This window comes from Lepidochelys kempii, chromosome 6, assembly GCF_965140265.1.
Source record: "Lepidochelys kempii isolate rLepKem1 chromosome 6, rLepKem1.hap2, whole genome shotgun sequence".
NCBI lineage: Eukaryota > Metazoa > Chordata > Testudines > Cheloniidae > Lepidochelys > Lepidochelys kempii.
In genome coordinates, this window is record NC_133261.1 from 117,442,271 (window position 1) to 117,457,367 (window position 15,097).

The 15,097-nt window shown below is 38.7% G+C and overlaps 1 protein-coding gene across 3 annotated transcripts in view; it reads right to left on the reverse strand.

Moving 5' to 3' along the window:
- The window catches only part of NUDT14 (nudix hydrolase 14), a 99,955-nt gene that overhangs the window by 25,847 nt on the left and 59,011 nt on the right, over window positions 1-15,097 (reverse strand). For 2 of the 3 annotated variants that reach the window (XM_073349845.1, XM_073349843.1), the window contains exon 2: window positions 14,558-14,601. In XM_073349845.1, coding sequence (XP_073205946.1) covers window positions 14,558-14,574 — 17 coding nt within the window. In that variant the 5' untranslated portion in view covers window positions 14,575-14,601. Of the gene's footprint in view, window positions 1-7,992; window positions 8,067-14,557; window positions 14,602-15,097 lie in introns of those variants that run through there. The other variant, XM_073349844.1, reaches the window with a different exon arrangement.

The window sequence follows — 15,097 nt, forward strand, 5'->3', positions numbered from 1 at the left end:
GCTACTAGGTTTTTTTTTTTTAAACTATTACGAATATAAATAACTGAAGGGACAACTAAGATACAAAATCTTTATGAAACTTTAGCAGTATTTTAAAATTCTATCTAATGTCAAAATCATTATTCAGAGCATTTCTATACCAGGAGTAAGTTATCTATATAGAAATCTATTTTAAACTAGACCCTAATGTACATATTGGGGCACTAGGTGCTGGAATTTGGCTGACCCCTGTGCAAGGACATAAGAGGGCAAAAACAACTCCGCACCCACACTGATTTTAATCCCATTTGGAAAGATAACGTAACTCCAGCAACTAATGCGCACCTCCAAATCTACAATGTTGTGCAACAAAGAAAAAAAAATCGCCTTATACTCCCAGTCAAGAAGTCCAAATCTGGGCAAAATGCACCTTTTTCACTGCTCTTGAAGTCTGTAACTGTGCAAACCCACCTGAAACATGCAAGCGCCTATAGTGCAACCATAATGTAAACGCACACTTACAGGACGTAAGTAGAAATGTTCAGTTGTCACTGGAGAAAGTTGATGGTAGGCTATAAAGAGGGACTACCCGCAGTGAGTGCTGCTGCTCCCACTAGAAACCTGCGCTTGGCTCAGCTGAGGCGATACACAGAGACCTCTGTTGGATACTGATGGCTCCTGCCCCAGATGTCATTTGCAGGGTAATTTAAACTGAGGGACACAGCTTTTTTGGGCTATTGTGCAGGGCTGGATATTTTTTTTCTGTTTACAGATAGAGATTCTCTCTCTGGTTGAATATTAGGCTATCAGCCAAATATTGTGTAAAGAGAGAAGGACTGAATTTAAGTCTGAAGCCGTAAAATATTTCAGTTTGCTGGACTGCGGTATATTATGTGATCTTCCACAGCATTGTTCTTTGACTATGTTTAATTTCTCTTTCTTTTTTTCTGGATACTATTCTGTCCCTATAAGAGTAATTTTTTGTTTGTTGCTCTATTGAACTTCTGTGATGTACTGTACCTCAAATAGCACCCTAAACCCCAATATTCACCACTATTATATGATTATGTATGTGTTACGATATGTTTTGTACAAAGTATGTCTTATGAGGTATCATTTGGAAAGTTATAATCTGTTGAACATCACTGTTTGGTGCAAATGTATCACTGTATATGAAGTCATGAAATTTTACTATATGTTTGTTACTGAAACACATTGTAAGACTGGGAAATGCCCACAGACTAGCTCTTCAGTAGCAACAAAGGAGTGACCAACATCCAGCCAGGTGTTAAGCAGCCATCACCGGGCCTTCACCAGCACGGGAATTGTAAACAAGAGATTTACAATTCACATGAAAGACAGTTGCTTGAGCACATACACCATGGGGCTGCCTAACCACCATGACACAGCAAGGATGTTTCCAGCACCTGGAAGAAAGTATAAAATAAGAGACAATGACATCACCACTTCACCTCTCTTCCCTCACCTACACTGAAGGCAGAACAACAAACTAATTAATGAGCTTTCATTGCTCAAGAAAGTCTTGAGCAGCGTAGAAGGCACATTTCTGGTGCAAGGCTAAGGCTGGGGCTGGCGGGAATTTGCTGGTGTCTCCTGTATGCAGTTCATGAGTGGCTGGGGAGAGGATTCATGTGCTTTGCTGGGCGTGCCTCTGCATGCTGATGGCTGAGTGAACAGAGCCTGTAGGGTTTGCTGTTCACTAGCATAGTAGTGTAGGAGACAGCCTGGGCTGGAGAGTTAAAGGGAGCACAGTGGTTCCATAGTCCAGACTGCACCCTGGGGCATGTCACAACTTCCCTTCTTTTATATTGTGGCTACAAAACAGTATAAGTCACCTGAGAAGCTGAATCAACAGCGTAAAGTTAGACGGGATAGTGGAGACCCTTTGAAGGATAGACTAGCTTCTGAGGTTGTATAGCCTTTCTTACACCCCTAATGCAGGTCTAACCTTTACTTTGGTTGGGCCTCCTTAGCATCTGGAGAGGAAGATATCACATTAAATAACTTGCATCTACTTAGAAGGATCAGCTATTAGACATTTTCCTAAGATTCAGTCATCTGAGATATCTATGGAACAGATGGGAAACTTGGAAACAATCTGTCAAAATTAAGGAACAAGATCAAATTAAACTGGAATTGAGTAGTACCAAGTTATTACAATTGTCAGTCTCTCACACCATCTTGAGACGAAAAGGCACAGAGATGCCACAGATTTGTAGAACATTTTTCTTCATTACTTTTAATTTTCTCAGAGACTGACAAAATTCTGAACACAATGTTTAACATTTATAGCTTTTTTAAAATTACGGCAGATGAATTCTAATGTTTCCTTACACAGATTGAGAGTCACAACCTAATAGGTTAAGATTTAAATCTCTCTGAGATGCATTTGCTACAATAAGAGTGCAATTTGGTATGATTTTTTTTTTAATTCATCAAACCTCATCCTTGAGACCATGAAATATACTTTCACAGCTTATGATGAGGCTTGTACCTTTTTACTTGTGAAACTCCATGCTGCTAAAATCAGGGGATCAGGTATTTGAAAAATCCACTAAGTGGAGGCCAGATCATCCAACTGGATTTTCATGGGTAGATCCCTGAGCCCACAAAGAGCCCCCACTGAATTCAATGGGACTCCATGTGGGTACAGCAGCCATGTGTGTGGATTCAGATGGAGAATCTGGCCCTCTAAGGGTACAAAAAATCCTTAAGCATGCATATATTATCATATAAGAGAGAGAGAGAATTTATTTTAAAAAATTACTCTGAAAATTTTTTTGGATGGTATATGTATGCTGTGGAATGGGCCTAATGTGTTGTAAAGCCAGAATTGTAAAGTCTTTGATTGGCCAAATACTGTAACACATTTATATGCATGTTTGATGTTTCATAGCAATTTCCTAAAAGAGCATTACAGTTAACCTTGGTTTAAAGTAGTCTATATACAATATAGACTTTAAAATGATAAAAAGTAAAAATGGAAATGTACACAGCAAACCTTGTGATTAATGGTTGGCAGCATAATACATAAAAAATTAACCCAGCCCAAGTTTTATGTTATGAGAGCAATGACACAGACCCACAAGAACAGGAAAACTGTAGACCTTCTTTGGAATGTACGAGGTCTGCACAGAATTTAATCCAATATTGACAACAAAGATCCTAGTCTAACAATAGATTTGGTGTGCACACATGGCTAAAAGATGCATAGGATTTATTTTTGTTGTTTCTTTCCTGGAAAATTTAATGGTCATTCCCAAGGAAAACTCATTCCAGGTGTAAGACGGTAGCTCCAGAACTGGTCTCTTATTTCAAAACAAGCTACAGAGTGAACATATGACTAATATACTGCCCTCGCTCACCCTGTGGAAGGAGACTACAGGAAAAGAAAACTCCTCAAAATGCTCCCAGGATCAGTCCAGGAGCAGGCTAATGTTTGCTTCCCCTCAGAATGAGATACCAAGCCACACAGATCACCTTGGATCTGAAAGAGGGTTAGGATTCTTCACAGTAACTGTGACTGCAGCTGCCCTAAGGACTAAACTTAGCAGAAAGGAGTGGCAGAAAAGGTATCATAAGCTAGTACAAGTGATGACTGCAGAGTTGGTGGGAGATCGCATGCCCCCTTCAGCTGCTCATGCCAAGTGTCCATTTCCCCTGTGGTTCCCAAGAAGCAAAGCTGTGCAGGCAGAAAATCATCTGTTCCACGTGGGACAGATGAGTTATGCCCAAACAAGGTTCCCCCTGTGTGCAGGGTTCCCTGGGATGGTCTGGGCCACTGGTTTATTTTTCCATAAATATATGAAAAATTGGTGGTGGCTTTATTATGATCTAGGTTCATTTGATCCTGCCTCAGCACAGGGGACTGGACTTAAAATAAATGATGCTGTCGACTTGGACTCAGTGTTTAATATGGCATTTGTTCAGAGAGAGACCAGTATTGACAGGCCAGTAATGACATTTATACAGCACCATTCAGCCAAGAATCTCAAAGCTCATTAGAGTCAACCATTTAATACTCCTGAGGGCATTCTGTGCCAAAAAATTAAAAATTCTGCGCACAATATTTTAAAATTCTGCAAATTTTATTTGTTAAATAAATTTGGAGACTCCAACATGCCATTGGGGAGCATAGGCCACTGGTTGCACAAAGGTGGGAGATCACTGTCCAGCTCTGCCCTGGGACACGGACACAGCTGTGAGGCTGCACCAAACCCTGACATAGCACAAAGACCGAGTCTGCCCAAGAAACACCCCACGGCCCTGCCCCTCTGTGCCAGGTGCACCAGGTGTGGGTAGGCAGGTTCAGCAAGGCAGGAGCCAAGTGTGGAGGGGCTTAGAGAGGGGGCTCCAGGGTTGAGAGGGTTTTGTGTAGGGCAATCTGGGAGCAGGTGACTCAGTGGGGGATCTGGGTGCCGGGGAATCTGGATGCACGGAGGCTTGTTGGGGGGGGGTTGGGTGCAACGGTAATGGGTCTCTGCAGGGGAGTCCAGGTGAAAGTGGTTTCGGTTCAGCGGGAGGGGGGTGTCTGGAGGGGCGATAGACCTGGGTAAGCAGGTATGTGGGGCTCAGTGGGGGGTCCAGATGCTGCAGGAGTGGGGCTCAGTGGGGTGGGGATCCAGGTGCAGCTGGTTGGGGCTCAGTGGGGTGGGGGTGTAGATGGCTTGTCAGGGTGCTCCAGGTGCAGGGGAGTTGGGCTCATCGGGGAGGTTCTGAGTACAGAGGGGTGAGAGTTGGTGGGATGGTCTGGGCATGAGTGGGTCTGGATGCACTGGGGTTGGGTGAATTGGGGAGCAGCTCCCTATACATGGATGCCTCCCCCTGCAGCTGAGGAGCAATGGGTGTAGGAAGTGTGTGTGTGTGTGTGTGTGTGTGTGTGTGTAGGAAGTGTGTGTGTGTGTGTGTGTGTGTGAGAGTGTGTGTGTGTGTGTGTGTGTGTGTAGGAAGTGTGTGTGTAGTTTGCAGAGCTTCCTGCAGCTAGGGGAGAAATCTGGGGGTGGGTCTGACCCAGCCCCGGATGCCATGCAGGAGAAGAGGAAGTCCCATCCTCCCCAGCCAAGCCGGGACTAGCAGCTGAACCCAGTGCAGGGTAGGAGCTCCCAGCTGGGTCTTCCCCAGTCCCGCCCTCTGCCCCAAAGTGATTTATCTCTCTGCTGGCTGCCCTGATCACCTGAAACATACTACTGGGAAGGGTCACATGACCATTCTTGTGGTTTCCCCGTCAGAAAGTCATTTTTCTGCAAGAAGCAAAGAAATATGCAGGGACATAAATTCTGCACATGCACAGTGGCGCACAATTCCCCCAGGAGTAACATTTTACATTTCACATCATCTGAGACAGGCAGGTATTTTGCTTCTTATTTTAAAAAATGGGTAAATTGAACTTAAGTTACTTACCCGTGGCCATACAGAGCTGGAACCAGAACACAGGAATCTAAAGTCCCAGTCCCTTAGTATAACTCTTTAAAAAAAAAAAAAAAAAAGATACTCCCAAATTTAAGACTCTTTTTAATAGGAAGGATGTTCACTCTAAATGCACCTTTTATTGTCCAAGAACTTCAGCTATAAATTTTATAATTGTATTATTGGGCAAGAAAACTTTTTGAGTTACTACCTTAACAAAAAATCTGGCCTAACTCTAAATTCCTTGTAATTGTGGAAGTTGACACATTTTATGAGACATTCCTAGAAGTCGCATCTCCAAAGGGCTATAAAAAAAAAAAAAAAAAAAAAAAAAAAAAGGTAAAGATCTACTTGTCCGACACTAAGAGGAATACAAAGTCTGCTTAGTCCATTCCGCTGGAGTATGATTTTTTCAAGTGCAAAACTCAAATCCATGAGCATATTTTTTTCAGGATTGTCAGTATGTTTTTTGGTATGGGCACAATTTCACCATATAGTAATTTGCTTCGTAATCTGCTATCTTGATTACTTGGGTTACAGTTCATCCATAAGCAATTGCTAGCATTTACTAATTGCTTTTCATAAATTGGAAACAAAAACTTGAAAAACCTCTTAATGGAAGAAAGGCCTTTAATGGCCCCTAGGTATCACATCAAAGGGAACTTTAAATGCAAATGTGCACAAATATATAGTAAATAATAACAGCAGCTAAAAGTAGCAGGGTCAGTGATGGCTCATGTCTTCATGAGACTGAAACAGGATTCCCAGAAGCTGGAGACCAGGTTTCTATAGGAGCTTACACTAATACTATATTAAGTAGTTGATGAGATAATAAGGGCAAAGAAACTGACCTTTCCGTAACTCTAATCATTATCAAGGCACCTCAATAAGCACATCCCATAGACATCTAGGATAATCGGATCAACACGGAATGATCCAAGCTCCCCCAGTACAAAAACATTTAAAGCAACCACTTACTAGTTTTCTTCCTCAGACACTCATGACTGTTTTACTAAAAGGTTAAGAATCCAGTAGACTTTTGAATTGATAATGAATATGATTCTTGCAGGCCACTTGCAAATAATATTCTGAAGCACCTGGTAAGGGCATTAGGCAGAATATATTACTTTGAATATTATGGAGCATTGTGTGGGCACTCAGTTGGCATCGGTCTGAGAAGAGAACAAAAAATTGTCAGAACTGAAAATGCCTAGGAAAGAAATACCGAGATGACATGCAGGAATAAATAGGGCAAAGAATGGAATCAATCAGAATCTCAATTCTCAAGTGATATCCAGTGTTAAGAATCTTCTTGATATAGTACACAGAAAAAAGCCAGGCACAGCATGCAACCACACAGATCTTTGTAGAAATGACCTTTTATAGACGTGATCCTGGTGAAGCACTTCTGGATACAAAAAAAACACATGTAAAATGTTTTTGCCTAGGTCGGCTTGAAAGGGAACCAACATACCAGCACCAATAAAACAGATAAGAAATAAAAACGAAGGGGAAATGAAACATTTTAGTTTTGCTTCAAATATTTCAGTTTTAAAGCATGATCTTGTTTTTTCTTAAAGTTTCAAGACTTTGGCTTTCTTTGCTCACCCCCATATCCGAAGTGGAGCCCAAATTCTCCATGTTGTTCTTCCTATTGAGTCCATCTTTAAATTTAGTAAGAAATAAAGTAGCTTTGAGAAGTAAGCTACAGTCAGAGAGAGGGAAATGAAGAGAAACTGCATCATTTTACCGTTCAGCTAAGAAATGTGTATACGTGCAATTGTAAAACTATTTCTTTAAAAATGAAATTAGAATTTCTATTGAGGTTCAACACAATCCAAAACCTGTCACATTCTTAAGTACTTTTCGGGGTATAGACTTCAAAGAAGCTCAGTTCATCTAGAACAATCTATCCAAAAAATATTTTCTTTGTGAACACAAAAGAGCAGGCAATTGCATGCAGACCCTAGGTTACTTCTCAACTCAAATTAACCCTTCATTTCTTCAGAATATGATTTGGAATTGCCCCTGAAATTTATAATGGGATATCTGAAGTGGTATCTTCTTTCTTTTATCAGGCACCTAGAAGTTTAAGCCAGAGAAAAAACAGTCTTTAAATTTTCAGAAAACTTTAATAAAGCTACAGCCTTTGATTTATCCTTCGATGCAACTCCTTTAGTTTCCCAGAACTTTAACTGTAATACAGAAAGCCTTGAGATTGAATGCGTGTGTGCTTGCATAATCTTTATTGGTTCATTTAAATCTTCCTTCAAAGCATTTTTACATTTTTCAAAGGCCGACACCAATCCAAACAGCTGCTTAAAATGCAGCCTATCACAAAAGCAAAGCTATAAGCTCTTGACAAAAACATTCAGCCTTTCATACTAATCACAAATAAAGTGGATTTGGCAAAAGATAATTAGAGAGGTCTAAAAGACTAATGTATTCTGATGACACTTCCAAGCTATTTTCGAACATCGTTTAAATGTAGTTAATATTAAGTAAACTCTGTATAAAAAATGAGACAAGCACATTTAAGAAAACAAACATTACTTTGGAAAAAATGAAAAGAAAGATTTGTCTCACTTTAAATCTAACTGTAGCAGGAAGTTGCTCATGATACCGTAAAGTAGGAAGCATATGTTTGGTTAATCACCAGGCTGGTGGGCGAATGAATTGTAGCAATTATTTAAGATGCGTTAACAATTCCATCAACATATACTTTTGAAATATAGATTTTAACTACAGTACCTACTTGTTAAGCACCAAGTTATACACAATTTTTTAAATCAGTCCATCTAAGAATGATTTTCAGTAGAATTTTTTAAATGTAAGCGGATGCTCACTACCACCCAATTCCCACATAATAAAGGAAAACATATATATACAGTCAACAACAAAATTAATGAAACAATTGTGGGTGCAATTTTACCTCATTACAGTGACCTAGCCGGATCTGAGGATGTAATCAGGTGCTAGCCAAAGCATAGCAACTGTCCTGTAAAACTGCAGGCACATAAACAGAAGCCCTACCAAGCCTCAGCTGAAAATCAGGCCCTAAGTACATGTTATTTGAGAAGATCACAGGCAAACAAATAATATAATTATCTGAGCTGAAATATGCACCACCTTCTGTACCATCACTTGAAACAGGATAAAGAAAATGCCTCTAGTTATAGTCTGGCAAAACTGAAGGCATTAAATTAGAGAGAAAAATATGATTTGTGGTATAGCAGTATGACATGGCACACAGCAGCATGTCAGCCAGCAAAAACATATAACTGTGATGTATCATATTAGTTTTCATGTTAAAATACATTAATTCTTATATAAAAAGAAAGACAAGTGAAATTTCACAATATATCATAATACATTTGTACATAACATAGGAAATACACACGGGATGAAACTAACTTCATTCACACACAGCACCAGTGATCTAGCACAGGGAATAGGCAGAGGGACGGTAATTTGCTCCCATAATGTGCTCAGAGTATATGGCTGCAATGCAGTCTCCACAGCTGCTTGCTGCAGCCAATGGGCTGGAAAAAGTGACCACAATTCCTCCATGGCACTTGTGTAGTTCTAATGACCTGTAATCTGGTCTACCCTCATGGCACAAAATGGGTGCAGAAATCTCCTAGCGAAGCTGTTCTTCTGGCAGGTTCTCTCTGCATTGCTCAAGGCCACTGCAGGGCTTGGTGATGCAAAGGGGCCAGGTCAGACCCCCTTCACTGAGTTAAATTTAAAGCATGTTGTAGTGAACTGAGTACATATCTATTTTTTATCTTCCCATCTAGAATAGCTTTAAGAGTATGTTTCAAGAACCTTTTTCTCCATACATAATAGCAGTTGAGAAGTGCAGACTATTTCTGTGGAATCTGCAGGAGACTATTGAGTATAATGCTGATTTCTTGGACTTCCTACAGACCTGGCAAATCCTTCCCTGCAAGCCCTTCAGGAAAACTGTATTTTTCAGCAGTCTTTACAAAAGTAATCACTATCTTACTTGATATATTTAATAAAAAGTCTCTATCCTTTAGCTGCTGTAATCATAAAGTGAATTTATCCCCTACTGAATTCTAAAAGAAGGTGATATTTTTCCCCCTCTCTTAAAATGTTCAGGAATGACTTCATAAGATTTTCCAACAAAAACATATATTTAATACAGGGACGACTAATGAGCCATTAATCAGTGACATTTGACTTGTGTTTAGGATTTAGGTAGGAGCCACAAGAGTACTGGTAAGAGAATGGTCTATATTGCCTGTCTCTAGTCACATGACATTGTTCAGGGTTACAAAAGACTATAACCCAGTTACGTGGCAATATCCACAGACTCCAGTGGCTAACGTTACAGTGACTTCAAAGTTTTTCTTTTACATGAAGTGTGCTTTATGTTGATTTTTCCCATCTGTTTAAACTGATAAACTTCCATCACCTTTGCTTTATACCAATTCACATCATAACCTGAAAGCTATTCTCTTACTTGTCAACCACTGCACTGTATCCTTATGTTCCAATTCTACGTCTCATACACTACATTATTTCTTATTCCTACTTTTATCACTGCATATTGACCTTTATAAATTCTTAAATTCTGTCTTTTTAAAAAAATCTTGGATCAGTTTCAGAGAAGTCATTGAAACCTGAAATGAACTAGGTATATTGTTCTACAAAGTTGATGAACACAAAACTAAAGTATTACATTTCAAACTCTTAGTGTACTAAATATAGCAAAATTAGGGTGAGGGATGATCTAAATGGAAACACCGATCTAGTTTTATTACTTCAGTTTATTTTTACAGGCATCAATTATTAATTCGTATTATTTTAGCTGTTTGTATTTGTATTTTAGCTGTTTGTGAGAAAGCCATTACACTTTTGTAAGAGGGACACTTTCAAGACAATTTATGGATTTGGGAGCCTAATTTTACACACTTTGGGTGAAAAGCTGACCCCATTTACGTCAACGAGGCCAGAATTTCACTCCTACTTTTGAAAATCTTGTCGTTCATTAACAATAATGAGCCTTACAAAAAACCCTGGGATGACTGCTAACTACAAAGATCTATAAGTAATGCTAGATCTATAAGCAATCCTGATATTTTAAAAAAGCAATTCTTTCTGATACAGCCCCCATTAAAGAGTATCCTGAAATATAAACAAAAAATCCCATTAAAAAAACCCCTGTATATATGTTTTCCCCATTGTTCTCCTGTTGATGCTTACAAACATTTTTCTAGAAAAGAAACTAACAGACAGACAACACAGAGGAAAAATGAAATGACTATGAACTATGTGCTGTCAAATGCACAAAGTTTAGATTAACTGGACAGGAATTGTCATTTACTGTATGTACTGGGCCTACCGCAATGAGTCCCAGATATAGTTGAGCCCCCTGGGCACTACCACAATATAAATGTTAAATAAAAACAACTGAAAAAAATTAAAGGATTTTTTTAACCTAACTTCTTTCAGTCACTGTACACTTGGGTGTTATTTCTAAATTATAGGACTCAATCTCGCAATGAGATCTGCTAACATTGACCCCGCCGCTTCACAAAGCCCTGTTACCTTCAAGGTAACTCCACAGGGGTTTGCACTAGCAGATCTCACTGTAGGATCAGAGCAATAGTAGATTACAATATTTTCAGATAGAAAGGTGGCTTTCAAGTTGTTAGGTTTCCTTTAAAAGTTGTCAGTAAGAAACCGAAATACTGAATAAATACATTTAAATACTTGTACATATGTATATTTGATGCACATTAAACTCATGCTTATCCTAATTTCAGCAGAACCCTGTGAAGTTCTCTGGGGCCCCACCTGAGCAAAACATTTAAGCACACGCTTAAGTCCAGCTCTACTCAGCAAGGAACTTCGCTTTAAGCACATACTTAAGTGCTTTGCTCAACAGGGATGGAATGACATCTGCCTATGTATTTGTACAATGCCTACTAGAATGAGGCCCTCATTCTGAATGGAGCCTTTGGGTTCATCCACAATATAAACAGAACAATTTCCTTTTATATTTAGTTCCAATTTGCTTTATTTATGTTATAGTAGTGCCTAGAGACACTAGGGACTAGAGCCCCACTATGCAAAGCAATAGTCTCAATAAGTGGACTAACATTTAAAAGTGCCGAGCACCCAACAGGTCCCACTGACTCTGATGCAAAGAAATAAGTTTCTAGCACTTTAGAAAATCAGGCCCCAATTTTAGAGAGCACCTAAGCACTTGTCTAAACATCCTTCCTGAGCAATGTTGCTTCCCTGAAACAGGGTCATTTTTAGAGGCCTACATATTGATTTGCAAAAAGAAAAGGAGTACTAGTGGCATCTTAGAGACTAACCAATTTATTTGAGCAGCTCACGAAAGCTTATGCTCAAATAAATTGGTTAGTCTCTAAGGTGCCACTAGTACTCCTTTTCTTTTTGCGAATACAGACTAACACGGCTGCTACTCTGATACATATTGATTTGGGAGCCTAATTTTACACTCTTTCGGTGAAATCCTGACCCCACAATAGTTAATAGGAGTTTTGCCATTAATGTCAATGGGGCCAGGATTTCACCCCTAGTTTTGAAAATGTCCTTCATTAACAATAATGAGTCTTACAAAAAACCTCAGGATGTCCTCTAACTACAAAGATCTGTAGGCAGTGCTATTTTAGTAACATTACAAAGACACTGTTATAACATTTTGAGCTTATTTAAAAAGGACTTCCTATAGTTTATAACTATTCTCTCCCCTCCCCCTTTTTACAGTTTTATTCCTTCTCTGAGCATCTGCAAAACAGCTTGGTACAGTCTGAGACATTAGAGTTCAAATCTAAATGTACAGAGACTAGCAAAGGGAACCCTTACTACAAATATACAATTATCGGTTTAGTTACAATCTGTTTTTTTGGTGTTTTTATTCAATTTTAGAATATTATACACTAATTAAAAAAGCACTTTTCACAATATTAGTGACATGATAAAAAAGAACATTCCCTCCCTCGCACACAATTTACAACAAAATAGAGCACATTTATTTTGTGCCACAAAAACAGAGACAACCAAACAATTACACATTAGCAACAAATCTCCAACTATAAAGAAAAGCTTAGCCATACAACCAGCACAAACATCCACAAACTGTTCTACTAAAATAAGGTAAAATAAAAGTTTTCAGTCAATTTACAGCATTTTGAACCCGTTTATGACTATGATCTATTTGACCATAATTGGTCTCATATTCATGGATAGGGCTTATGTAAGAAAACTGAAATCTTACAAATAAAGGAAGCTTTTGTTGTTCCTGTGAAATGACAGAGGTTGAATTTAAATTGTTTGTGAAACTAACATTATGCATTCTACAGTTTAACACAGTAATCACTAAGAAGTTAGGATGGCAGCTGTTGTACATGTTAAGCTAACAAATGTTACGTGACCAGAGATGACTGGCGTGACATGTGGCTGTAGCCCTTTTATGCAGTCATGTTACCAACTATTTAAAAAATGTTCACAAAAAGTCCTTTAAAAATATTATTCTCAAGAAGTTCATGGAAAACTGGTCCTATAGTAAAAAGAACAGGAGCACTTGTGGCACCTTAGAGACTAACAAATGTATTTGAACATAAGCTTTCATGGACTAATCCACTTATCCAGCTTATCCTCGAAAGCTTATGCTCAAATAAATTTGTTAGTCTCTAAGGTGCCACAAGTACTCCTGTTCTTTTTGCGGATACAGACTAACACTCTGGTCCTGTAGTATTTATCCCCATCCAGCTGTTTATCATTTTGTTAGTATGCACAATCTAAGATTTACATTAAAAAAATAATCAGACAAGAAGCAATTGCCTTCCAGAAAAAAAAATCAACAACACTATGACCTGAAGCGGGACTAGTTTGTCTGGAACCAGAGGGCAAGTATTACATGTCCAACAATCAATTATCAGTCCAAACTTTTGTATCTATGATCATAAATCTACACACATCCCCATAAGTAAGTACAGACAGAAATCTGTTTGTCCTCTAGACAGATTCCATCAGTCAGTGTGAACTGTAATATTTAAATATCAACCCCTTTTATCCTCATCCTCAAGTATTGCAAACACTTTTTTTTTGATGGATCCAGATATGTCTGATTTTCAATATTCTTTCTGTAACTCGTACCTTTGTATCCTCCATTTTGATAAAAATTTATATATGCAAAGGCCTGCCTGGTTGCTGCTACCACTTCATTCATCTCTCAAGTAGCTACATATGACGCCATTTACTAGAAGGGTCCAACTGAGTCTAACACTGGACAATTTCCTGAAAGCAATTGTTTTACCTGATGATCTCACATCATCAAAGCAGCTTCCCATTTGACTTCCATTAAGGTCAGTTCAGTAAAACATTTATTACTTTAAAAAGAGCTGGGAAAGCTATTTATAAAGAACAATTCATTAGTCTAATTTTACCCTTATTTTTTATTCATGAATTTTTCAAATATCAGACCTGAATTTTACGAACTTGTTGGAAATTACTCAATGAATGTTTAAGCAATGGACAGCTCATGAACTGGGTCTGCTGAATGTATTCTCTATTTGTTATCACTGTGATGTGAACTGGGTGGCAGGATTAGGGAATTTTTATGACGTTGTAATCTTTTCTTTTCACGGTCACTTGAGGTAGGCCTTGCCTGATACATCATTGCTAGATTAATTAGGCTACTGTAATAATAGGACTTGATCAGACTTAAAATAGAATTTCTTACATCACATGTAAACCAAATAATGCACATAGCATATTTTCAAACAGCATAACGTTAAAGCACACTAGGGACCTTTAGTGAGCACCAGCAGGGTCTACATGGACCAAAAGTGTGCTTCAGAATTCACACCCCCATATAGTGCATTACCCTATTGTGTAGATAAGGTGTTAGAGAATAAAAGAAGTTTAAAAAAATCTATTGTCTTAAACTGTGGGTCTGAGAGGGCATTTGACTGAAGGTGGTTAGTATTTGCAAGCATCACAGGAGGAGTGGGCCTTTAGAAGGGATCTAAATGAGGAAAAAAAGGGGATCTGGTACACTGGGATTGGGACTGTTGAAGATAATATTGAATGAAATATGACACATAGATAAAAGAAAATAGACATGAGCTCATTTGTTCAGGTTTACCTGTCATGTGTCCTCATAAAGTCCCAAAACTTCTTAGTGCCATTCTAGAAAAAAAAACAAAAAAACCTCATCAATACAATTAGTTCCCAATGAAAATTGGCTACCTGAAGTCAAACATCATTTTAACAGCAGCAACTTCCTTCTTTGGCAAAGCTGGCTGTATCTGGAATATATTTATTGATTTTTGACCACAAACAGTAGTGTTGCAGGTACAACTATTTAATTTTCAACTAGAAACTGGAAAGGGCTGAGGAAGGGACTAAATGCTTACCTACCACTTTGTAAGAGCAAAGGCAAATATGTTGCAAACATGTGCCTAAAATAGGTACCTAACTCTATATGTAGGCACCTAAATCAAAGATGCCTGATTTTCAGAAGTACTAAGAACCCATATCTCCCAGTGACTTCAGTCTATTCTGATTTAAGTACCCAGGAGTACTTAAGTACCTTAAGGAGACTGGCTTTAGGCACCCAATGTTTGACAATCTAGGCTCTAGTTTCCAGCAGAACGATGTTCACTTACAAGAATATGCTACTGAA